The sequence below is a fragment of the Aythya ferina genome (genome assembly GCF_964211825.1).
Source record: "Aythya ferina genome assembly, chromosome: 1".
Classification (NCBI taxonomy): Eukaryota; Metazoa; Chordata; class Aves; order Anseriformes; family Anatidae; genus Aythya; species Aythya ferina.
This window is the reverse complement of record NC_140296.1, coordinates 110,242,872-110,267,413: the sequence shown is the minus strand read 5'-3', so window position 1 is coordinate 110,267,413 and position 24,542 is coordinate 110,242,872. Positions and strand designations below refer to the sequence as shown.

The following is a 24,542-nucleotide window of genomic DNA, read 5'->3' as shown; positions in this document are numbered from 1 at the left end:
GCAGCTATACTGGAGAAAAACTGGAGCAATGCAGCGGCAAATCATTTCTGATAAAAAAGATGCATTTCCTTTAAATCAAAGTAATCTGAATCAGCAAGCCAGAAATCTTCATTTAAATAATTGCTTTTAATTGTTTTGTGTATGCACATTATTTTTTTTTTCCCTGAAGAAAAGCAGGTTTCCATCAGTGTGTAAACCTTTCACTGTGATTATTACCATTAAATATAACCTCTGATGCTATATCTGGGTTCATTTTATTTTCCCATAGGCAGGTGCACTATATTTGTACAAATCTATGTCACTCAGCACACATTTACTCATTTGGGCTCTTACTTACTATTACTAAGCTATCTCTTTTTATACTCAGAATTTGCTTCTGAGTGCTTGGAAATCGAAGTTGAGCTAAGATGTACATCAGAGACATCTTTAGTGAAACAACGCCTCTCGTGCCTGCAGAGAGTTTGGGCACAAGGAGGGGACATTTATCGAAAACGTGCTTCGCATTTGAGAGTGATAGAAGCAGTGCGAGGAAAGAGCTAGCTGACCCTGACTCAGGACGACCCTACAGCCCTTGCCTCCCTCACCCTCCCCTGGGGCAGGAGGGGGAGCCCAGCGTCGCCCCATGCCCCATTTTGGGGCCCTTTCCTTCCTTCTCTAGTCCTAACACCTCCCGGCCCTTTGTTTTTGGGGGTGTCCCGGGGCGGCGGGGCCGTGGCGGTGAGCGCTTGGCCTCACACACGCCCTGTGAGGAAGCCGTGGGCGGGCGTGAGGCAGCTTATCAGGCCCAGCGCCTGCGCGCCGCCCGGCCTTCCCCCAGCACCCCGGCGGGGAGACAAAGTCCCCGGGCGAGGCCAACGGCCACCGGGTGCCCATGGCCTGGTGCTGAGCCCCTGCCTCCTCCCTGCAGCACCGGGAGGCCTCGCTCGCCTGGTGAAGCCCCACAGTGACGGGGACAGAGTGGGAAGCTGACTTGCGTCGGGTTTTTGGGGAGGCAGCAGGTGTCGGGAGCTCACGGGTGCTGTGGCTGCCAGCCCAGCGCGGCACGCAGATGGGGTGCCTGGCGGTGATGGCCGGATGGCCACTGAAGAGGTGGCTCGGACTCGCGCTCGTCATGCTTCACCTTGTTACTTTGGGTAAGTAAAATCAACCAGCACCGAGGGAGATGCTTGCAGGTGCCAGGCTGGAGGTGCCGGGCGGTCTCCCCATCTGGGTGGGAGGACGTTGGGTGTTGGCGGGGTGGCTGATGCCCACAGGGGCACATGGTGGGACCCCCCGGCCTCCCCGGCGGGGAGGAAGCAGCATGTTGGCCCCGAGGGGATGAGCAAGCTGCCGGCTCCTGCAGTGCGGTGGTTTCTGCAGTTTTTTGGCTGAAACTGAGTTTGTGGAGGGGAGACGGGGCAGGGTGGTGGGCTGCGCTGCTGCATGCCAGGGCTCCCTCCGGCAGCACGGCTCCGTGTTGGAGGACAGCAAGGGCTGTCCCCATGAACCAGCCACAACGCTCGCCAAAGACCACAGATAGCCCTGACCTCAGGAGGCTTGGGGTTGAGTCCTCTATGCTGTATGAAATGTTAACCCTGAAACCACAAAAAGCACACTCCTGAGCTGGGATTTGTTATGGGTGTGAAACAGGCTGTGCTTACCGGCGGTCCTGGTATTTCACGGCAGCTAACGATACCTGGGGGCCAACCTGGGCTGAAGCGGGGCTCCCATTAAAAGTAATGCAGAATTAGGAGGTTTTCATGGTGCTGTTGTGAAACTGTGAGATATCTGATGCTCTCCGCTGGGTTTCGTTTTGACTTTCAGTCTCAGAATCTTAAAACAAAACTCGGAGAATTGAGCAGGGATGCAATCACGGGGCTCGCTTGGGAAGAAGGCAGCCTTGGGCCCCCCTCGTGAGATCTGTGCTCGACGCTTTCCCCCGCACTCCTTCGCTGCCCTCTGCGCTTGCGAAGCACATGTCAGCCATGGGCATGTTGTGCCCGCATTTCAGTCGGCAAATAACCTGCCACGTGCAGAACTGCCTCTCCCACTGTAATTTAAGACCTGGTGTTTTAATGTAGTAATGAGCAGGTGATAATTTGGCAGCCCTGCAGTTTTTCTAGAAGGGGTGCTGATTCCAAGACCAAAGACGAGCAACAGCCAGATATATCACTTGATGCTAATAAGCAGTACTGGAAATAGGGGGTTGATAATATTAGCAAACTAGGAGTCCCTGCAGTTACTGTACTTTTTTTGGCATGGTTTACTAAGGGAACACTAGTTCCCTGAACGCTGAACGCTGGCTGTCTCCCCACCTGTTTCTCAGGCCCTTGCTTATAACTTTGGAACACTCTGCCCCGTTTCAACCAAATCCTACAAGAAGGCAGAGCTGCGGTGTTCTTGCCTGCTGCGTGGAAGCTGCAGGCCCCACATTGTGCCCAGTCAACAGAAAGGGGGAGCGGGCTGTGAGGTGGCTCAAAGCAGGCAGCACAACAGCCCTGAGGGCCTGGGAATCAGCTGGGAGCGGTGGGGAGACACCGCTGGTGCCTGGGCCGGGAGACACCAGACATAGGCTTTGGTCAGCCTGCGGCTGAGCTGAGTTACTTCTCTAAATCTGATTGATTTCAAAATTCCAGGGTTTAACTTGGCAAGACGCAGAGCAGGCAAAAAGCTATTTTGGAAGTGTTGCATCAGCTTTTGGGGTGTAATTGTTAGATGCTTCCCACGCGGTGAGGCGGCGGGGGGCCCGGTGCCTCAGGAGCGGGTTGCTTGGCAGACTGATGAGGGCAGCACAGCCGATGCACTTTCTTTCTCCCTCCCTATGCACACATACATACCCTGCCACCTTTCTCTCCCAAAGAGGTATTCCTGCATTAGTGATGCTTAAAAATCCATGGTACAGTATCCACATATGAGCAGTTCTAAAAGCCTCACCAGGATTTTTAAGTGATGCCTTCCTGATGGCACCCATAGGGACCGCAAGCACTGGCCTCAGATCTTCTCATGGCAAAACTGTGAAGCCTTGGGAGTCGTGGCCCTGCCAGTGAGTTCCCCTGCCCTGTTGAGCAGGTCACCAGGGCCAGCATCTTCAGAACCGACCCTGTCTGGAGCTGCTGATCACCACGGCATGGCATGGCATGGGCACCCACAGCCTGTGGCTCCATTGTGCATCCTCGGGCTTGGCCCGTGTGTCCTGGTGCTTGCACATCTTCCTGCTGCAGTGCTCTGAAAGGCCAAAGAGCACGCTGGGGTGAAAGCAGGTGCTCTCCCTATGCTGTATGTCCATAAAATGGTAATATTGGGAATGTCAGGCTGAAATTTTACATGGTGGCGGTAGAGGGTATTGAGGTGGGGATTAATTAAAAAGGATGATTCGAAGATTGTACTGTATAGGAAATGATGCATGCCCAAGCTGCCTTGATGTATTTGTTTCCCCCTACATTGAATTTTGCTACTCTGGCGTTCACCTGAGGTGACCCCCTGAAACAACACTGTAATTTAGAGCTGCTCCCAAGATGTTGTCTGCTGCTGGAGACACTGATGAGCACGAACGCCCTGCCGTCTCAGCACGGTGGAAAAGGGGCAGAACAGCCTTGATTACATCCTTGATTACAGCACAAACTTACTTATTTATGGTCTGAATGCAATGATGGTATCCTCATGGGCTTGCTTTTCTCCTGCCATTCCACCTTCACACCCACCTACTAATCGCAGGATGGCCATGTTCTCCAGCCCTGTTTGAGGTTGTTATAATGGGAAAATATCGCTTGAAGTCACCCACAATGACCTTTCCCTGCCCCGGGCATGAAGCTGGCGTAGGCACTGGTAGCTGGGACCCAGCCGCCCCTGGCCTGTGTCCGTGGAGCATTCCTTTTTGGCTTCCCTGGAGTCTTTTCATCTGACCGGAGGCAGTCCCGTTCTCGGTTTCTTCACTGCCGTGAAATTTTTGGGAAGTTCTGAGGAAAATCCCTACGGCTTTTCTGAGTTATTGGAGAGTTGGGGAGGGGAGGGGGGAATATTCACTTCCCTCGGCATCGCAAACGAATGTTTGCCCACAAGTAACTCACTCTGGGAATCCCCTCTCATGTGTTAATACCGATAAAGTGCTCAGAGTGGAGCTAGGTTTTGGAAGGGGGTAATGAGCCTTGAGGTGAAGAAAGGTTACCTGTTTCACAGCCTCTCACAAATATTAAAGCAGCAAGTAGTGAGCTCCAGGTGCTTCGCAGCTGATTTCCGTGCCAGCTCTGGTACAGGTTGTGCTGAGGGCAGATTGCGTGGTGGAGGTGGCAGAAATTTTTCTTTATGTACAAGCTTTGCCCACTTTGACACTGGATGCAAATTGAGTTTCTATCTTATCACTCTTGCTGTCTTCAGCTTTTTTTTTTCTTTCTTTTTTCGGACGAGTTTCTGTCTCCTCCCCCCATTCCAGATACGCAGAAAATAAATGTCTTTGGTTAAATAGCAATGGCAGCGGAACTGAGGAACTCCTTTCTCTGTCTGTCTGTCTATCCAGAATGAAACCTGCTCTAACAGCCTGTCTGGAGAAACAGAAACCCATCTACAGGCTTTTGCTTATAGACTGCTTTACTATTTCTGGCTTTTTTTTTTTTAATGAGAGCGCTCTTTGGGGGAGAAAAAATATATTGAACAGACAAGCGAAATTCCTACACAGTCAAATTATAGTTATATGCACGTATATAGAGTTCGTAAAGTTAGCTGTGCAACATTTCTTTCACCCACATTGTTTCCTTTTTCCAGTTAGAGCAGAATGAACACAAATACCTCCGGTGAGCTCATTACTCTGAGGCCAAAACCATTTTTGTATTTCTTGGATTGCCAAGGCCTTTGCAGCCCTTTTACGATGTGAATGTCAGACATTCCTGCATTTAAACATGCAAAGTTTGGGGCCGAAATTTGTGCACACTGAGGGCGATTACCAGCAGAAGTGGCTGCCCTACACGTCCTCACACCTTTCCCACTTGGTGCTGCCTCAAGCCCCAGATACAGGTGTGGTTGGTGGCGTAAGTAATAGGGCATACACCCTGCTGCTCTCCCCGCTGCGCCTGGCAGAGTTTCCTTTTACCTCTTTTTTTCCCCTTTTTTACTTTTTTTTTTTTTTTTTTAATTTTCGTTTTCCACTTTTTATCCTTCTTGCTTCCTTTTTTCCCTTTCATCCAGCTGCACCCCAAAGTTGTGCCAGGCTGGAGGAGAATTTCCACCTTCACAGAAATGCTCCATCCTTTCTAACATGTTTCCTCCCATAAGCACTGCGTGTCTTCAACATGATATTCTTCATGATGTGGCAAGACAGATGCATTAGACACACTTAAATCTGTTTGTTGACGAAAGGAAGTTGGTTTTGCTTTTAAGGATATGAACTTTATGTTGAATTGTAGCCATTCTGTCCCCTTGGAGGGGCATCAATATCAGGAGTCTCAGGAGGTCATTTGAGAATATGTAAATCTTTCCCAACGCGGAAATGCCACGGGCTCTGCTTCTGCTTTTTCACTGTTATGCTTTTAAAATATCATTCGTCCCAGGGGACTCCCTGGCTGAAAATAAAATTGCTGACTGCTGGGTGGCACCTCTAGCTACACGGTGCTCAAAAGCTGTCCGTGCCCCAAATGCCCCTGTGTCGTATAAAAAGCTAGAAAAGACCATCGAGGCCGGTCCCTCTGCACACTGCTGAGCTCTCTCCATAGCAGGTACCCTCTGGTGTAATTTTATGTGCCTGACAGACTGAGACTTCATCCCTGTTCCTGGCACGCTGCTCCCCGAGCAGACTGTGCTGTCAGCCGCTGCTTGCCACCGGCAGGGAGCCCTGAGCTGTGATGCTGCCGGCTGTTACCTGCAGCGCCCGAGCAGTCCCTGCCGAAGCATCATTTCACTCCCTCTGTGGTTTCTGCAGCTTTCAGACACCCCTGGGCCGCTCTGTTCTGCTTTGGTTAGCCATCCTTCTCTTTAATATCCGCTTGCCAGGTGACGCTTTTATCCAGGGCTGTTCAATCTTTGCTCCAGCCGAGGGGCTGTGACAAGCTCACCATCTGCAGAGCGCTGCTGAGTTAGTGCCGGAGCAGGGACCGCGGTGTGTGAACAGGATTTGTGCTGGCAGGCCTGCGGCTTAGTCACAGCACAGGTACATACATATTGCTGTGGCGACAGGCAAGCACTTCAGACAAATAAAAACTGCGACTTCTCTAATTCTTATGTGAGAGGTGTAACACTTGATTTTCCTGGTCACTGGGCGTTTTCACCTCCTGTTAGTTTCAAGAGGGGCTGGCTACGTGGGGAGCATGTGAGGCAGCGACATTTAGTGAGCACCGAAGAAAATGGGGGCCTTAAGCAGTGGGGGGACCTTGACTTCAAAAGGTTTGCTGTGAGGACAGCAGTACTGATGGCAGGGGCGCTGGAGGAATTCAGAGAATGATCTGAGGACATCTTCAGCTGGGAGATAAATATAGAGGAAGTACAAAGAGATCCAGTCAGCAAGGGACAAAGGCTCCAGGGGAAAAAAAAATTAACAAATTTATTTTTGTCTTCATGTGCTACAAATCTCCCCCAAAGGCCTGTCTTACACAACTGCCACATCTAGTTTCTGTCCCGAACTGGGAAATTGTAAGAGTGCTGAGCCAGATGCACGGATCTGAGCTTGAAAGGAACTAAAATATGCAAATCCTCCAAGGACATCCAGATTTTGTGTTTCCCCTGCCCTTTTTCATCTAGCTGGGTCACCCACTCCCAGTGCAGGGAATGGAGAAAGGGGGAAGGCTTGGAAAGACTCTTCCCTTCCCTCCTTTCCCCAAGTCAGAAATGTCCCCATCCCCAGCATCCCTCCTGCTATGCACCGACGGGAGGTAAGCAAGCCCTCCTTCTTTTCCTCCCCAAGCAACATCCATGCAGAGGGCTCTGCGGCAAATGGGAGGATATTCAGAAATTATTTAGTCATCATCACTGTCCCCCCCAAGTCCTTTGACTTCTCCTCTCCAGCTCCGTGTTCGGAGGCGACCTCCTGGCTAGCACCAAGATCAGAAATTTGCCAACTGACTTGTGATGTGAAGAGTTGCAATCTTACTCATCTTATAAGCAAAGCAGACTGGACATACCCAAGCGGTGGGCTTGTCCCAGCGCGAGGCACTCGTGACTCAGAGAGCAGCAGATTTTTATCTTGAGAAGTTCCGAAACAGGACTCGGGCAGGGCAGGAGCACGGGGGAGGAGGACCAGCTGGCTGGAGTTGCCCCAGCGTTGCAGTGAGCCCCTTCACCAAAGTACTTCAGATTCCCTTTCGCCTTCTCAGTTGCTAATTGCAGATAGTGGAAGTTTTCATGATCCGTGGAGTTTCTTCAAGGCTAGGTTTTTGTCAGAGCAGCGACTTAGTCGCAGAGCATCCTCTCAGCTCCTTCTGCCTGGTTTCCATGGCATAAAGATAACCAAGAGGGAGTGAAATTAAGTTTCTGGTGTTTTTGTCAGGAACCTGCCAATGCAACTCTAGTCAGAGGGAGGAAGGCTTTGGCAGGACCTGATGGGAGCGGTGTGTGTCCGAGAAACCAAGCCCACACCTGACAGCACACGTGTTGGGACAGCCATGTGAGCTTCTCTGAAGCGAGCGTTGCCCACAGCACATAACTTCTTACCAAGGTGTCATCAGGGAGACAAATAAGATTGATACTTTCCGATTCGTCATCACTAGGGCCCCGGGTTAACAGCCTGCTGGAAAAATGGGCTTAGTGCACATCCCCTGAGATGTGCTGTCTTGCTGTCTGTAGATGCAGAAAGGTCTCCTCTGCTTTTCACAGCTGCTTCATGATTCCAAGGATTTCTCCTCTGAAAAAGAAACAAAATTAAAAATAATAAATAATAATAACATTAAATGGAAAAAAGGCAGCTGAAGGAGTGGGGCATAAGAAGTCAAAAGATATGCCAGGGACATGAATGCTGTTGCCAAATTGAGCTGTATAAGGCTGGGCTAAGCAAGGTTGGTGCTTTGCTCAGCAGGAGCGTGGCTGTGAGGATGGAAGCACACAAAGGTAGGAAGCACAGCTGAAACTGCTGAGCAGGGCACCCCCAAGTTATGGCTCAAAACCAAGCAGAGCTGAACTTTTAGAAAACCTCTTTGCCCCTGCTCCCTGTCTCAGGCCTGACATGACATCGTAAAGTAGGATCAATCCCGGCTCTGCGCTGCTGCGGGCACACTTGCCAAGTGTGAGCATGTGTGAGGCAATGAGCTGGAATGGAGCCGCTGCCAGATGAAGTGTGTGGCAGCTTTTCTTCAGGATGCCCTTAACCCTCCTCCCTCACCACATCTGGGATGAGTAAGTGAACAGGACCTACCAGAAGGTCACCGTGACACCGGCTAAACTGTGACACCGTGAACCAAATTCGGTTCACAGCTGCTTCTCTTTGCCAGAGCAGTGCAGAACAGCTGAGGGATGGATAGCAGCAGTAATTAATTCATTACCGAGGGCTGGGCTGGAGTTTATGAAAGGGGAAAGGAGCATTCCTCCTTTCTCTGTGTGCTGAGACCTTCCTGCATGCTGAAATCAAGCCTGGGCAGCAGGACCCTCAGAGGCTTCCCAGGCACTTGTGTGCAGGTTAGTAGCCAGTCCCAGGCTCTCTGAAGAGGGCTGGCAGCACCTGCTTTTCTCTGTTTCATCTGGTCTTTCTCATTTCATGGAGTCTTTGTAGTGAAATGCAGAGTGAGGCAGTGATTTTGTCCCAGTGTCTCCACGCAGGAGTTATCTGAGCATCTGTTGGGCTATTTTCAGTATATTCACAGTGTGGGTTAGATGACATATAAGGTATTTCTTCCAGTGTTCAAGTGTAGCACAGGATATTTGCTGAGTTTTATCTTCATGGAAATCCTTGAAAGAATCTGATCGCTCACTGGTAAAATTTCCTGGGGTAAAGAAAAGACCAATGGGGAGTGTCCAGTCCTTTAAAGACTCAGCTCTTCAAAATTTCTCAATTTTTAAACTAATATAAAAGCCTGACAGAGCTTTTCGTAGAAGTGTCATCTGGAAAAATGTACAGGTACACTGTCTTACGTGCTGCTTACTCAGAGGGGCAAGGGACTCCAGGTCCACCACGAAGGACCTTTCCCTCTGTGTGGCTTGCCTTGTGGGTTGTGTGTGGAGTGAGGTGACACAAGGTGAGGCCAAAAAAAATGTCAAAATGGCTCAGCAGGATAGAGAAGTGGTGGGTGGAAGGGAAGGAGATGGCTTCGGGCTCTCCTTTCCCAGGGAATTAACTGAAGTTTCCAGCAGCCCGACCCTGCTCCTCTAAAGCCTTGTGTGGTCTTTTGCTGCCTTTTACAGGCAAATGTCTCAGCAGCGCTCTGCCCCAGAGGCAAGCCGCTCTCCTGTGCAGCCTGGCCAGCAGAACCAAGCTCTCTGTGGCTGGGGGAATTTCTGAAACCTGGCTGCCGCAAGGGATGAAGGAAAGGGGGAAATCTAGTTAAAGGTTTTGTTAAGAATTAAAGATTGTTAAAGACTCTTCTTAAAAAACGGGAGCTCAACAGCCTTTCCGCCCTCCGTTTCAGAGTGAACAAGGAAGGATGCTTTTCCTCTAAATTCACCTTTCTCTTCTAATCAGCCCTGTTGTGTTTAGGAGTAGTTTGAATGAAACACACTTTTTCTGCTGTTTGGTCAGCCCTTTCCTTGGTTCAGCACCGTGGGCTGCCAGCGGAGGAGCAACGTGAGTGCCCAGTGAGCAGGCAGGCTTCGCGGTGTGCAGGAGGGTGGTTTATTTCTTTTTCTAGAAAAGTCATTAAAAATTATTTCCATGGTGGATACCTCCCCCGCAGCTTGGTTATGGAGAGCATTCAGCGCAGAAATGGGACAGAACTGAGTTTTCATTTTTGCTTTGCAGTTCACCTTTAAAGTGAAAGGGGACTTTTGTGGGACTGAATGACTCTTCATGGACCTTGGTTCCTTCAGGCCTGCAGCATTCAGGTTGCAGTTTCAAGGGTGCAGAGCCTTGTAAGGGTAGATGTGACATCAGCAGGAGTTTCCAGCCCCTGCACATGTACTGCCGAGGAGGTTTTTGTTCTCCTTTTGGTCGCAAAGGAGACTCTTTGGGGCAAGGCGCGGAGAACCTCATGCAACTCATGATGCGATGTCTCACTGACATTTACTGTACGCCTACTCTTCCCCTATTGCTGCAAAAGAAAATAGAAAATACACACTCAACTACATTGTTATCACCAGGATCCACAGTCCCAAAGCTTTCCTGGCTGCTCCTGGAGGTCTCGCCAGCAATAGTAAGAGCTGAACTGTGAGAACAGGCAAAGAAGTGGTCGAGGAAAAACACACACAGACACACACACAAGTGCACAGCAGGAGGAACTTCAAGAATCACCGTCCCAAATGGGTCGCTTTTAAAGTAACCAGAAGGAAATGCTTTTTCACACAGCATGTAATCAAGTCATGTAACCCACCGCCATGGGAGTTTTGCTGCAGAAGCCAAAAATATACGTGTGTTCCTGAAGGGGCAGAGCCTATTTGTGGAAGATAGCTCCAGCAGTAGCAATAAGCTGCCAACGTCAGGGAGCCCCTAAATTTGTGACTGCCACATGTTGGGGTATGCCAGGTCTCATCCCGTGTAGTGTGCAAGAACTGCTTTTTCTATGCTTCTGGGCCAGTGGCTTTCTGCCACAGGTCAGTGGGCTGAGTGGGCCCGCGCCGTGCCCCAGTCTGGCTGTAGTCATGCCTACGATGCATTGTAAGGGGAAGTACAGGTGGGGGAAATCGTGTCAGAAACTATCACCTCCTTTCCTTTGGAAGATGAGCGAAGTGGTGAGATGAAGCTGGCACAAAGCGTGCAGGAGGGACGGGGAGAGCTGTGCCGCGGGGGACGGGGTGGGAGCTCATTTCATGCTCTGTCAGGGCTAGGGACTGCTAAACTGAGGCTCACAGCTGCCAGTGGTTGGCACTGCACTCAGGGAGCTCTCCCTGTTCAGGGCCTTCCCAGCACCTCTCAGATGTGTTTCCTGAGGTCTCTGCAGGGAAGGAAGAGGGAGTCTGAATCTTCTCTGCATCCGCCTGATTCCTTATTTCTCTGCTGTCAGTCAGTAGAGTGCAAGAGGTCGGTCTGTCTCCCCCTTCTACTGGAGATAAGTTCTGAGGCAGTGAGGCCTAGGCAAGCAGGGCAACCCCAAAACAACCCGGCCTTCTGGACTAGGGTGTGCAGGGGATGAGCATCACCCCAGAGGCTACACAGACCCAGGCAAAGGCAGACGCATCTGCCCTGGCCTTGCACAGGGCTGCAGGAGCCCCTGGCTCGGTGGCTCCCTTGCGTTGTCTGTAGCCCGGTGCCTGTGAGCACCCACTGGAAAGAGGAAGGGAAGTAGTAATGTGAAGCAGTGGGATTACTGCCAGCTTGGTCAAAGGTCAGCAGTAACGTGTATTTTCCTCTTGCAAGAGCCCCAGCTTGTCACTGAAGGTGCACACCTGTACACAGTGCCAGGAGGGAGTTTGGGAATACCTGTGCTGGTTTACAGGTAATCCCAAGGGAGGCCCATGGGCCTTCAAAAATATTAATTCATTTTAGCTAGTCTAGGAAAAAATGTTTACTTGCTAATACCATGTTAATATTATGATAAAAGTGTGGCTCTAACCACAGTTTGTTATCGTAGGGCTGCTTCTGGGATCTTAAAAGGCTGTTTGTGTGTTGTTTATAAAAAAAAGAAAAAAAAATCAAAAAGCAAATCCCCCAGTCTAATCAACCACTGTGGCCATGTTTGGGATGCAGGGACCACAAAGTTAGAGCAGAGACTTTCCCAACACTGAGCTCTGAAAAGGGAGAACAGAGGAGCCAGCAGCTGGAGCACGTATGTTTTTATCCTTTCATCCAACAATCATGGCAACTCTTCACTCTGAGGTGTGGTGTTGAAAGCAGCACCAGAGCTTATTTTCAGGCAAGTAAGTCTCCTGCCTTTGCTTTTGGTAATTCATGCTGAAATCATTGCGTGCCTGCTGGCGATCATGAGAAGGGCTGGAGCATCACATAAAAAGGCACCGCCCAGGCAGTCCTCCCCTCAAGGAGAGCTGAAGCTGTAGGTGGGGCGAGGGGTGAGGTAGATAAGGGGGTGCAGACAGAGCTGAGATAGGCGAGCTCTCCACAGCAGGCCCTGCCCCAGGGCTGCACCCCTGTCTCATTGCCTTCTGTTTGCCCCTGTACAGGCTGCGCGCTGCCGAAGGAAGTCAAGAGTAAAGTCGGGGAGAAGGTTGGCCTGCCTTGTTGCTATGAGATCCCCAGCTCGGAAAGCCTGCGCAACTACCGGGTCTACTGGCAGAGGAACACCAGGGAGGTGGTGCTGGCCTACTCGGAGGGGGAGAAGATCCCAGATTACAACCAGTACGTGAACCGGACAGAGCTGGACAGCAAGAACCTCACCCTGTGGATCTACCCTGTGGAAATCCTGGACAATGGCACTTACCAGTGTGTGGTTCAGAACCTCAGAATTTCACACGACTTTTCACCCCGTGTTGTGTGTGATGCGCCTGTGTCCCTCTCTGTTACAGGTAGGTGGGCTGCCTCCCTGCACCCGAGGCTTTCTGGCACCAGCCCCTAGGGGAAAAGGGCACTCCTTGAAGCTTTAGGCATAGTGTAGCAGGTAGCTTTTCATCGGGAAGCCTAAAACAGCACCAGAAAGTCTGTTAAGTCCCCTGTATTTCCCTTCAGGCAGCCTTCCTCCCGTCCTTCCAAAACCACCCCAGATACAGAAAATTGCCCTTTCCTCTCCCACCACCACACTCCCCTTGATGACGCCCTCTTGGGAAAGGCCATCTCCCAGGTCCCACTGCCACTGGGTGCCCTGGGCCACCTCTGCCCCCTGCTGTCTTTTGGGCAAAGCTGAGACCCTCGGTGCATGGGAAGCATCCAAGCCACAGGTGGAGCGGGGTGGTGCTGCTTCTCCTTGGCCCCAGAGGCATCTCCTGTGGGGCTGGCCCGTGCGCGGGCTGCACGGCAGCTCCACAGCCTGAGGTTGGAGACTTGAGGCTTTCTACCTCAAAGGCAAAACCCAAGTTCCTTTGCTCAAAACGAATCTGAATCTGTTGTTGGAGGCTGCAGAAAGTTCCGCTGACATTATTTTCCACTTGCGCCACTTGTTTTTGTCGTGGTTGGTTTCAACCAAAAGCAGAGATACTGGTAACGTGTGTGTGTGTAAATATATATATTTAAACAGATTTGAATACCTTTAGCAGCAGAGCTCCAGAAATCCTCCAGACAACCACTGAATGAGCATTCCCTACCTTGAATGAACATTTGTCAGGAGAAAAAAAAAAAGCCACCACAAGTTCTTGAGGTTTGGCCACTGCCTGCCTACTTGGGTGAATGAATGTTGGACATACACACAATGAGACAAATTCAGTGATCCTTTTGGGAACCAATAAGTAAAAAATGGCGCTGCACTGCTGGAACCCTCCCTAGCAGTGGAGGAGAGTATTGCTGAGGGGACCAGTTATTGTGGGAACCAGCAAAGGGAAAGCTCCCTTTGCCACAGCTGGAGCCAGGCTACCCTGAGCGAGAGAGGTGGAGCAGTGTTATGCCCTGATGACTGATCTGGGAGCTTCGGTGAAGCAGACTGGGAGGTTTGAAGGTACTTTCCAGATGTCAAACTGGATGTCAACAGTGTATTGCTCAACAGCGGGCCTGGAAGGAGAGCTGGGTCTGTGTCTGCCACTGGTTGGCCATGCAATGTTGAGCAAGTCTGTTTCACTAGCTACTGGGTAGCCTAGGCTATGGTTTCATGGTCAGCTTAGGCCATGGAAGACATGTTATGACCATAAGGGACTGCTCCCCATTTCCTTGCCTTTGTAGGCTGCCTTCTGCAGGTCCTGTCAGTCATGTGGCCAAAGTGTGAGTCAGGCAGGGAGCAACTGCAGACACAACCGTAGCTGCTCCAAAAAGGGCTGTTCTGCAGTGCAATAAGCAACATGCTGCAGCTCTCTGTGTAGCCTGGCCATGGCTGGGGCTGTAGGGAGTGGTCAGACTTGGAACTGGCAGGGGTGGGAGGGAGAGAGGGGCAGTTTGGTGCCTTTGGAAGCAGTGGTACTAGTGGATGCACACCCACCAGGAGCCACACATTGAACTGCTGCTTCTGACTGGTCCCTGTCTTGCCCAATCTGTGGTCCCACAGAGGTTTTGTCCCATGGAAGTGCTGCCTTAAATAGTCCCCGTGCCTCTTTTTGCCTCTGCTGAGGCTACTTACTGCAACCCGCAGGCATCCCCAGTAGTGCCGATGCAACTGTTTAGTCATGCAATGAGCCAGACTGGCAAGGGGATCCAGGCTAACAATGAAACCAGCTTTTTCTCCACCTTCACCCATACCTGTTTTCTCACCTATTTGACCATCAAGCCTCAGAAACACTTGCACATCTAAAGCAGAGGGAGGGCATGGAACAAGCTGTGTGGGTGGGTGGGAAAAGCTCCAAAAAACAATTATGGCAATGCCAAAAAAGTCTGGTGGGAACACGGTCTGTGTTCGTCAGAGGAGGGCCTATGGATTGCTATGCATTTTTGCAATTAGCAGTATGACAGGGTCTTGCTCTCAGCTGGGCTGTCTGGGGGCTCTCATAAAGAAACTATAATTTATTCTGGTACTGGCCATCATGGCTGAGAGGCCAACGTGTGACTAACTCTCCCCCCCACCAGAGATGGACCCTCTGTGAGCTCCAGGGTGAGAAAGAACAGGGCAGAGTGTGTGGGGGGAGGAAATAGTCTGCCATTGACTCTAACACAGATTTTTGTTCCACTGCTTCATATTCAGTCCAGTCTTATGACTCTGTTGCTCCACAAACTGCTGTATGTAGAGAGGAACAGCAGCACTGGAGAGGTGGCATCACAAAGTTCGTGACACCTGGGATAGTGATCAGGAAGGAAAAGAAGCAAAGGTCAACACTATATCCTGTCAAGGCTGCTGGGAGGATGCTAGGGCACAAGAAAGGCCAAACAGATTACCACAGAGGGAGAGTGTCCCATGGGGGAGTCTTTACTTTTACCATGGGTGACCAGGACTGTGGGGAATCTGACAGAATGGTTTCTCAATCTTTCTTTCTTCAGCTGACTTCAGTGAGCCAAACATAACATCAAATGTCATTAATACTACTTGTGAATCAACGGAGATGGTGGTAACATGCTCTTCTTATGGAGGTTTCCCCAAACCCAAAATCTCTGGATTCTTCAACAACGGGTCCCTCGTCTGGAATACCACCTGGGTGTCTGAGTCCAGCCTCAGCCCGTACAATGTCACTGGGAAACTGCATCTCAACGTGACCAAAGACATCAACCTCACTTGCTCCGTTGAATACAATGGCTTTGTCAAGTCCACCAGTTTGCTTCTAAGTAGGTTTCCATAATTGTATTACAAAAATGCTTTGCTGAACCTGCTAATTTGCCTCTTTGAGAAAGCAGTAGATGTTTGTATACCTGTTCATGCAAGGACGACCAATGATCCCATCTGTGAGCTGCACACCAAAATATTTCAATGGCTCTAAGACAGCAGGGATGGTGGAACAGTTATAGCTGTTTCTGGTGAGCAGACATGGCTCTGGCTTCCTGCTGCTCTGTGGTGGGCCACAGCTGGGTTGACAGGGCGGCCAGATCCCACAGCCTCAGTGGCTCACACAGGTTGGGATCGGCTCCATTCAGTGCCTGTCTGTACCAGTATGGTCTTGCTGCCAACTGTGTGACACAGACCAGGTATCTGAATGGAGGAACTTGAGAAACGTGTGTGCCTCAAATGCCACAGGCTGTGCTTACAATTTCCTCATTTAACAAGCGTATTTCTTTTTGCTTTAGTGACAGAAACCATCAGCTGTGGTCTAGACAAAATTCTGCTTTCATACATATATTAAATATAGGGTTAAGTCATATGGATAAAATTGCTTGTGCTTGGCTTAAAATTGATAAAATAATAGGTAAGTGTGTGCCTTGAAAAACTTGAGGGACAAGTGGAAACAGCATGAGGCAAAGCAGCGTGCTACAGTCCACATGTTTTTGCAGTAGAAAGAGATGCACAATAAAATTCTTAAAGCCAAAAGGATTGTTTTTTTTTTTTTTTTATGTTGTTACCAGAAAAAGTATTTTAAAATATGTCTCTGGGTCTGATGGTTTCACTGTAGAGATACAGGCATCTTCAAGGGAAACTAGTGAAGTGCTGTTGGTTATCCTAGGGAATTTTACCTTATTCATCAAGGTACCTTATTCATCAATCTTACTGAAGTCAAAGGGGCTTGTGAGGAAAGGTGCCATTCAGTTTCAGGACGAATGCCAGAAACTAGTGCTTTATGAATTTTGGTTATTACTGAAGGTAGCGCATAATCTCCCTAGAGATCATAATAGAAGGAGGTTACAAATACCATACTGCATAGAAATGGAGAGCAACAAAAAAAAAATAGTAGTAATAACAATACACTGTTGTCACGTTCTCAGAAAAGGAAGCAATCGGCAATGAGAACAGCAGCCACAAAAACCCTGCCTTTTGGCTTTTAAGAAGTGTAACTAGTCCCACTTTGGTACAATGCAAATGGTCTGCCAAATGAGTTTTCCATGAACACAGAGTTCTAGACAGAATTAATATAGCTTCTGGTAAACCCAGGAGGCAAAACCTACAGTGGGAGACAAGTGGGGCCAGATTGTACAGTGGATCAGGCTAGGGTCTTAGGAGTTGAATGAAGCTTAATTGCACTAGAAGCAGAAGATGAAAATCTGAAGACTGTGAACATGTACCTGTTGTGTCCTTTCCATTGAATTAGGGTTGTCCTGTGTGGTATGCAAACGGCCTGTTACCTACTCTCATTTTTGAGTAGCAGAACAGTTATCTCCAGCAGTGAAAAACAAAAAGACACAGATCTGCTGAAACTGAACTCTGTCCCCAACCCCTTTTCCTTCTGTGATGGGACTGACGCCTCCAGCCTATTAAATACCTCTTGTTCTCCATCGCCTGTGAATTCAGAGATGAAAAAATAGGCAAAAACCAGGTGAAAGCAGCAAGAAAAACTGCAGAGTCCCACTAAGAATGGAAACTTCCTGGATGTGGGCTCAGTTTTTTCTACCAAGCCTAACCAGTTTCTTTAAAAGGAGCTTATGAGCCTGTCTCAGTCCTGCCCTGAACAGAGATCCAGCATATTGGATGCTGTGGATGTGTTAAAATTTCAGCAAAAAAGCAAGTGTGGAGGAATGGGAGGGCCTCTACAGGTTAGGCACCAGCTTTGTCTGTTTGTTTATTGAATGTGTGCTGAATATCCCAGGTTGGATATCCCAGTTAGGATTTGGCCAGAACCACCAAAATTCATATACCTTCTCTTACATGAAAATGACAAATTGTTGTTGGGCCCTTTACTTATGTTTTGTTTCTTCTGTCTCAGCAAAAACAAATGACTGCATTGCCCCTACCATGCCTCCATCCTATAATGTCGTTACTGCTACAAGTATCATCTTTATCATCTTTCTTTTGGCTATCGCCCTAGCAGCAAGATACTTCCCAAGGCATGGTAAGTATAGCTCCTTTATCTAGAAACAGTCCCTTTCTGTTTATGGAGTATCTATGTAAAATACACTTTTATAGAAACTGTACTGACACACTAGGTATTTTTGTACCTCTTCTCATTTCCTTTTTTTTTTTTTTTTTTTTAATGCAGCGTCTACTATCACAAAACCTAAGTCCAGCTCAGGACTTTCCTACATTTTGTGCACATGCAGCACTAAGCGTTCTGGTTTGAGAGTCCAGAGCTGTTGGGGGTTTTGTCTGCAGATCAGAGTATTTCCAGAGAACAGGGGCATACAGAGCTGGATTCACAAAGGTCCATTTTTATGTATTAAGATGCTTGAAGATGCCAAGAATCTCGGTCATCACCATACATACAGCTGGGCACTATCAGTTTCAAAATGGGATCGATCTGTCCACATACCCTACTTGGACAATCCCTCAGAAAAGTCACAGAGCCAAAGTTACAAAAGTGTATGGTGCTGGGCCACAGGAAGGACTTTAGTACAGCGACATCTCACTTTTAGAAGAACCCCAATCGGGAGACATGGATTTGTCCTCTTTGTTGGTCCAAAAAGAGCAGAGGTGAGGTGCCAGGTCCTATGCTATGAAATTTTCAATAACTTGAAACATGTCCATGATTTTTTTGATTGCAAAAGGGACCTCAAGCATCTCAGGGTTAGGTGGCAGCTGAGCAGATTTGTTTGTTTGTTTGTGGCTCAAAAATCTTACCTGCTAGCTGTTGCTCCTAGTGTTGTCTAAGCTGGCCTAGCCAGAAAGCCCCTGAAGACATGGGTAGGCATCTAAAGGATGTACAAAGGCAAGTTGGCACCCAGCCGGTACTGAAACTCAACAGCAGCACACGTCCTGTCAGTGCCCTGTTAGTAGCTTTGAAAAGCAGTCCTGCAGGAAGACAGCAGGCTGTGCAACGTGCTATAAATATCACCCAATCGAGCTCTGCCAGGTCTCTGGGGAAGTGGAGGCAGGAGACAAGAATCCCATACCGAGAGCACACAGTGCGCGCTTGGGCCAAAAGCCACCAGTCTGCGCGTCACAGCCCATCACGGTCACAGCGGTAACCATCCCCCTGCTGGAAAGAGGTCGCTCATTAGGCAACAGGGACTTGGTTCACTCGGGAACACGTGAGTTTGTCATGTTCCTGTCTTCCGCTACCTCTGCTACAATTTCAAGCAAGGTCACTCACAAGTCAGGGCATGGAGGTGGTGTTGCTGTGCTCTTCCCCTCGTCGCCAAACACACCCTTTCAAAAAGCAATGTGACCGCTGCATCAGGCTGGGATGATTATCTTTTGGCGCTTTATCACCAAGAAAGGGAGCATCTGGAAGGCAGGAACCCTCTTAGCCACACCTGTGCACCTCCAGAGTGCTGGCTCTTCCCTGGAGCCACGTCGACGGGTGAGCAGTAACTATGCTGAAAACATGAAAACCACAACCCAACACAGCCTGTGCTGTTAGCTGCTGCGTGGACAATGAACTGCTAGTTATGGAAAAAAAATGAAGTGGAATTGAAACATCTGTCTCTAAAGAAGTGCAGGATGGAAATTAAAAGGTCTCCTGCTATTAGCATTCTGAGGTAGCCTTTTATATATAAACCAGATTGCTTTTAAGGTAGATGCAGGAAGCATACCAATGCAGTAGAATGACATCACCTGCACTGTCAGGAGACTCAGCTGCATAAACTCCTTTTTAGTCCCATTTTCCTAACACTCACAGGGAGCAGATCTGCCGAGTCAGGTGGCACAGTCACTTTCCAGACCATGTGAGATGTAAGAAACCAAGGCTAGCGTTTCAAACCAACTTCCCAGTTTGTACAGCTTGCTGCGCTTCGGCGCTGCTGTGCACTACCACCTGTCTGGGAAGGGAAATGTCTGTCCTGAGAGTGCTTCCCGCTGGTGTTGCTGCAGATCACCCTTCAGGAGGTGATGTGGGAGCTCAGAGTAGGTCTGAGAGTATCTCTGCTGCTCTGACATAGGGAAAGCTGGTCCAGGAGCTGCCGTGGTGCTCAGAGTCACTTCGGAGCTCGAAAAGCCATGCTTCAAGGAGCTGAAGTGTGGGAGGGAATAGAAAGAGAGAGCAAAACGGAAATAAGGGTTCTCAGATGTGTGATTGTGGTGGTGACCAAAACATGTAGGTGCTTTGTTGAGGTTCACACCCCCTAATCTGAGGAGTTTGGTAAGCGGCATTTAGTAACGTGTACCTTTTATCTTAGCACGTGACGACCTGTCTTTGTATCAGGCCGACATTCTAGATCTGTGCTAATGTGAACAGTTTTATCCACATGACACTATATAGATAACAGCTCTATATAATAGACCTTTCTATCAGATCAGACTATGTCTGTGGGCTAACCATATTCAGATGTACTGCAGGGATGAGCCCTGCCAAGGAAAAATAGGCATAACTAGATTTTAAAGACTTTTGTTTTCTTTGCTTTACTTTCTTGAAGAAGACGTTTGCATCAAACACTTTGATCTGCAGTTCACAGAATCACAGAATGGTTGGGGTTGGAAAGGACCTCCAGAGATCATTGGGTCCAACCCCCTGCTCAGGCAGGGTCACCTAGAGCACATTACACAGGATAACATCCAGATGGGTTTTGAATACCTCCACAGGAGACTCCACAACCTCTCTGGGCAGCCTGTTGTAGTGCTCTGTCACCCTCACAGTAAAGAAGTTCTTCCCCTTATGGCAATTGACTTCGAATTCCAAGTGCTAATGAGGGATCTTCTCTTTCAGCCTGTTTTCATTGTTCTAAGAATCAAGACCCAATGGACGAGGATGAGAAGGAAAGTATGAAGCCACCCACGATCTCTAAAATGACATCTGAAACATCATCAGTATGACCAGATCACATTTGCAGGTAATTTTGTTCACCACTCCTCTCTTGGCAAAATAGATTCTCATGCAATGTTAGCTCACAAAACCATGCGTGGTTTTGATATGAGTGTGCACCTTAGCATAAAAGTGGTAGGGCTCTACTGCCAGTTCAGACTCATGGTATTTCCCAGCCATGGGATGAGGCTCATGTTGCTTGTGGGGCATTGCCTCCTAGAAATTATCTAGTGAAAAATGTTAGATGTACTTATATACAAATGTACTCATTTGCGAGTAGCATACCATCTGCTGTTCCTCTCTAAGACTTCCCCAGGAACCACTAGTATTAAAAACCTAACTAATATTAAACGGTAATATTGAAAGGAGTTACTTTTGTTATGAGGTGTTGTAAAGGATGGTACAGGAATGGCTGGGGAACAGTCTGGCTTACCGAGGGTTTATGACTGTATACACCTTGTTTTGAAAACTCAGTTGTGTTCAGGGCTGTGTCCTCCAAAAACACATTTTCCAAATCAGGAGGCTAAGGAAAGATTAACAGCTAACTGTTACTGCTTGTCTCATTATCCAGGCGACTTTATTTCCTGCTCTCCCCTCAGCATGCTGAATTGCCAGGGTGATGCCATAGAGTAGCAGATGTAGAGTCCTAGAAGTCATGAATTTGTCACGCTGTGTTGCAGTAATCTAAAGGCTTAGAATTTTTTGAGACTGAAAGAAGGGGAAACTGTCGTTCAGGCCACTTTTCTCATTTCCAAACTTGACCACCCACTCATATTTTCCTCTGGGGAAGGCCCTATCTGGAACAGATACTAAAACCTTGGTTAGCACGAATCCTGGGGGGTTTTGTGAGTGCTGTTCACGGGTGGGAGTTCACCTACTGGATAAATCCATTCTGCCACATTCCTCTTTTGTCATAAAAGTTTTCCACACATTTTTTTTTTTTTTTTTTTTTTGTAACCTGCTGTTATTTCCCAACTCCATTGACTGGAACAGCTGCTGTCTGCGGACAGGGATGGAAGCTGTACATCAGGGCAACATATTGCTTCCTCAGTGGCAGACTGTAATCTCGTAATTTTGCGATGCACTGAGCCATGTCCTATTGCTGCTTAAATAGGGCAGCACATTCATTAGTCACCCCCTCTCCGCTGAGGGATGGCACCTCTGTACGGTCCAAAGGTTTTCACAGCAAGCAGGTGCCAGTCGGTAGCTCAGAGTAGGGCCCATCTTGAGCTGTCTAGTTCTGACCAGCTGGTTTTACTGTAATAGGAGCCCTCTTGTGGACTATAGCAGGTGATCCCAGTTTTTCCTGTCTGCAACATTTTGACTTACATATGGGATTAAAAAGAAGGGGGAAAAAATCAGTAAAATGTTTTTTTTCTTGTGTCCCTCAGGTTTCTTATCCTGTGTATTCTGCACTGCAGTCCCCACCGTTCTCTACAGCAATGCTTATTGCGTTGACCCTTTGGCTCTCTGGAAGGGGATGACAGCAGTAGAAAAATTTGCTCAAGAAGACGGACAGCATAACCTTTGTGACCGAATACAAAAACCCACCTATGCCACAGAAGCTGTGGGGTGGTCCTGTTACAATGGGGTTGCTGGAATTCCAACTGGGAGGACCCTCCATGTTCCTACAACAGGTAGAAGAAGAATGCCGTCAGCATTGTGCTGCTCCAGCACGCCAGTGCAAGAGTTTGGGATAATCTGACGCTGCCTCTACGAAAATCAGGGGGCCTGCAGAGACCTAGAAGGTAGCCCCCATCCACCTACCCCTGTAATAATGCAGAGCTGGCCCCAGACCCCACCGCAGTCTCAAGTCAGGCTGCACCTCCACGGTGCAACTGGGAGCAGCTACAACTCCTTATATTCAGCCTCGCGCCGGTATTTGCCAGTACTGTTCTTTGTGCTGGACGAGTCTGGATTTAGACTTGACCATTACGGATATGTGATATGATATTCCTTCTTCCCCAAAGCGGCAATAATGCACACACTTTTCAGGAAAAAGCACCTCGAGGTGGAAGTACACACCTCATGCTCATTTTCAGCGCTGTGAGACTTTGTAGGGAATGACAAATACTGACGGCACACCTAACAGATATCTAATATTGCTTACCTACAGCAGTGGCACAAGTTCTCATAACCTTTCTCCCCTGAAAGGATGGCCCTGCCAAGCCAGGTATGAAGACGCAGCTCCTCCATTAAGTTACTCAGTTTCTGACACAGTCCACCCCACTGGTGGTGGTGCACGTGAGCACACGCACGTGTACACATATACAAGCTCTTATATGCTTGTTTTATATGCTTCCTACATGCACTTGTAAAGCCCAGATTAAAGGTCTGTAACACTCGGCGGTTAACTTACATGTACCTACAAGAATGAAACTTAAGTAAGGGCCTTGCTACATAAATACGGGTCTGCTTGTGTTTGTACATTTGCCTAACAACAGTTATATGGGTCTCCATTTTTGGGGGGGAGTCTCTCACAGTGACATAGGGATTTACTTTGCTTTGAATGCTGCTGCTTTCTGTCAGCGTTCTCTCTACCCAGCCAGGACTTGAAGGAAGTTCCCTGCAGGATGCTAACATGGGATAGGACTCATCTGATCTGGGTGATATTCTTGCCTACTGTGTAGGAAAAAGTGGTTTCTCATTTTGAGGGGAAAAGAGGAGAAAAACCCCAAGCCCCAGCAAGCTTCCTAAGCAACTATGCATACTAACCTAACTCAGAGAACTCGTACTCCTGAGTATGCATACTAACAATGCATGCTAACCTAACTTATACCCAAGTATGATAGTGCTGTTTTGTTTTTTCCTTCTGTTCTGTCCTACTGCAAGCTGTACCTGTTACCTTACTGCTTCATTCATTTACGTATTTTAGCAGGGTAGACCAAAGTCTGAAAGCGCCACTCCATCATCTTTGTGGGAGGTTTTGTTGCTCAAACTCTCTATCTTGCTAGGATGCAGCACAGAAATATTAATTTCACTTATTTCTGGCAGGTAAATATTGAGAGAAAAATGGTTGGAGGAAGCAGGAGCACTAACAGCAGTTTATAGAGGATTGAGCTATGAGAGGCGAAGGGATCAGGGCGAGTCACTAGTGAAAAATAAGACACTGCTCTGTTTCTACTCCTGCAGAGTCATGCTGCCCCGTCAGCATTTTTCCGCCTTCCCATTCTATGAAGTGAAATGGGAACTTCAGAACATTTGTACTGAGGGGATTTTGACAGATAAAAGGAGATAAGCTTGCCACAAGGCCCTCAGTAGGTGACAGAGAACCAATGTTCTTTGCACGTGTGCACTCATTGCAGGCAGGACAGGGGTGGCACAGAAGGCAGCGCTACCAAAACAGCAACCTGACCTTATCACAGGAAGGCTGCCAGGGAAATGCGGTCTTGTGCTTTTCATGTTTCCATTTCTTTCAGCCTACATTTATTCTTTCCAGCACAAACTACCAGCTTCTTGCAGGCTAATGCCCTCTTTTCAACTTCGATCATTTCCGATGTTTCCACCTTGCCACCCACGCTGCAGCCCTGACAGCGGTGCCCGCACAGCATCTTCCCTGTGACCGTCCCATGCCCTGCTTCTGCTCCTGGCTGATAGCATGGGCCTCTTGAGAAGGGTTTGTCTTTTGCACAGTGCCAAACCTTTCTACATCACACCAGACTCCAGTGACACTTTAAATAACTCCTTAAAAAGGAAACAAAAACCTTCACTGACAAATATGTCTAGTATCAGTTTGTTTTTATACTCTTGATGGGCAGGTTGTTTATTTTTTTCCTTAAGCACTTACATTATGAAACATGTTTTCTATTGCTTTGTGCTGTATTCAGTGAATTGCACACAAATGGTTTCCATGAGACCTTTTCAGCTTTATATCTGGGTCATTGTACCAGGTGAGCTGCTTTGTTTATCGCAGGTATTTTGTATATAACATTTTTTTTTCCAGGAATTCTCCTTTAATTGTATTAAAAGTGAAATGGTGAACTTGGTGTCCTTTCCTCAGTAATAAAAGATGTCTGTTCTACATCCTGGGAAGTGGTAGAGCCTTTCAATTATTCATAAGCCCCATCCACCATGTCTCAGCTACTAAAAACGTGGGCTGTGTAGCACAAAGGTAGGTGATGCAGCTGGCTGATGAAACCATTACACTGGCTACAGCTGGCATCAAGACCCAACTCTGTTTGGTGTGCTCAACAGCGATGACAAAGAGCACTCGGGTACCCAACTCC

The 24,542-nt window shown here is 48.4% G+C and overlaps 1 protein-coding gene and 1 long non-coding RNA gene across 2 annotated transcripts; one reads left to right on the top strand and one right to left on the bottom strand.

Moving 5' to 3' along the window:
• The first annotated feature begins 803 nt into the window (after positions 1-803).
• Positions 804-24,339, top strand: CD80 (CD80 molecule). The gene is made up of 6 exons (XM_084536861.1): positions 804-1,133; positions 12,157-12,498; positions 15,041-15,322; positions 17,347-17,472; positions 20,221-20,344; positions 21,708-24,339. The coding sequence occupies exons 1-5, from the start codon at positions 1,049-1,051 to the stop codon at positions 20,325-20,327; spliced, it is 942 nt and encodes a 313-aa protein (XP_084392987.1). The 5' UTR covers positions 804-1,048; the 3' UTR covers positions 20,328-20,344; positions 21,708-24,339.
• On the bottom strand, positions 6,135-8,398 carry LOC311445125. Its single transcript, XR_014698219.1, has 2 exons — positions 8,309-8,398; positions 6,135-7,801 (listed from the first exon to the last, which is right to left on the bottom strand). It is a non-coding gene; the product is annotated as an uncharacterized lncRNA (long non-coding RNA).
• Positions 24,340-24,542: the final 203 nt, after the last annotated feature.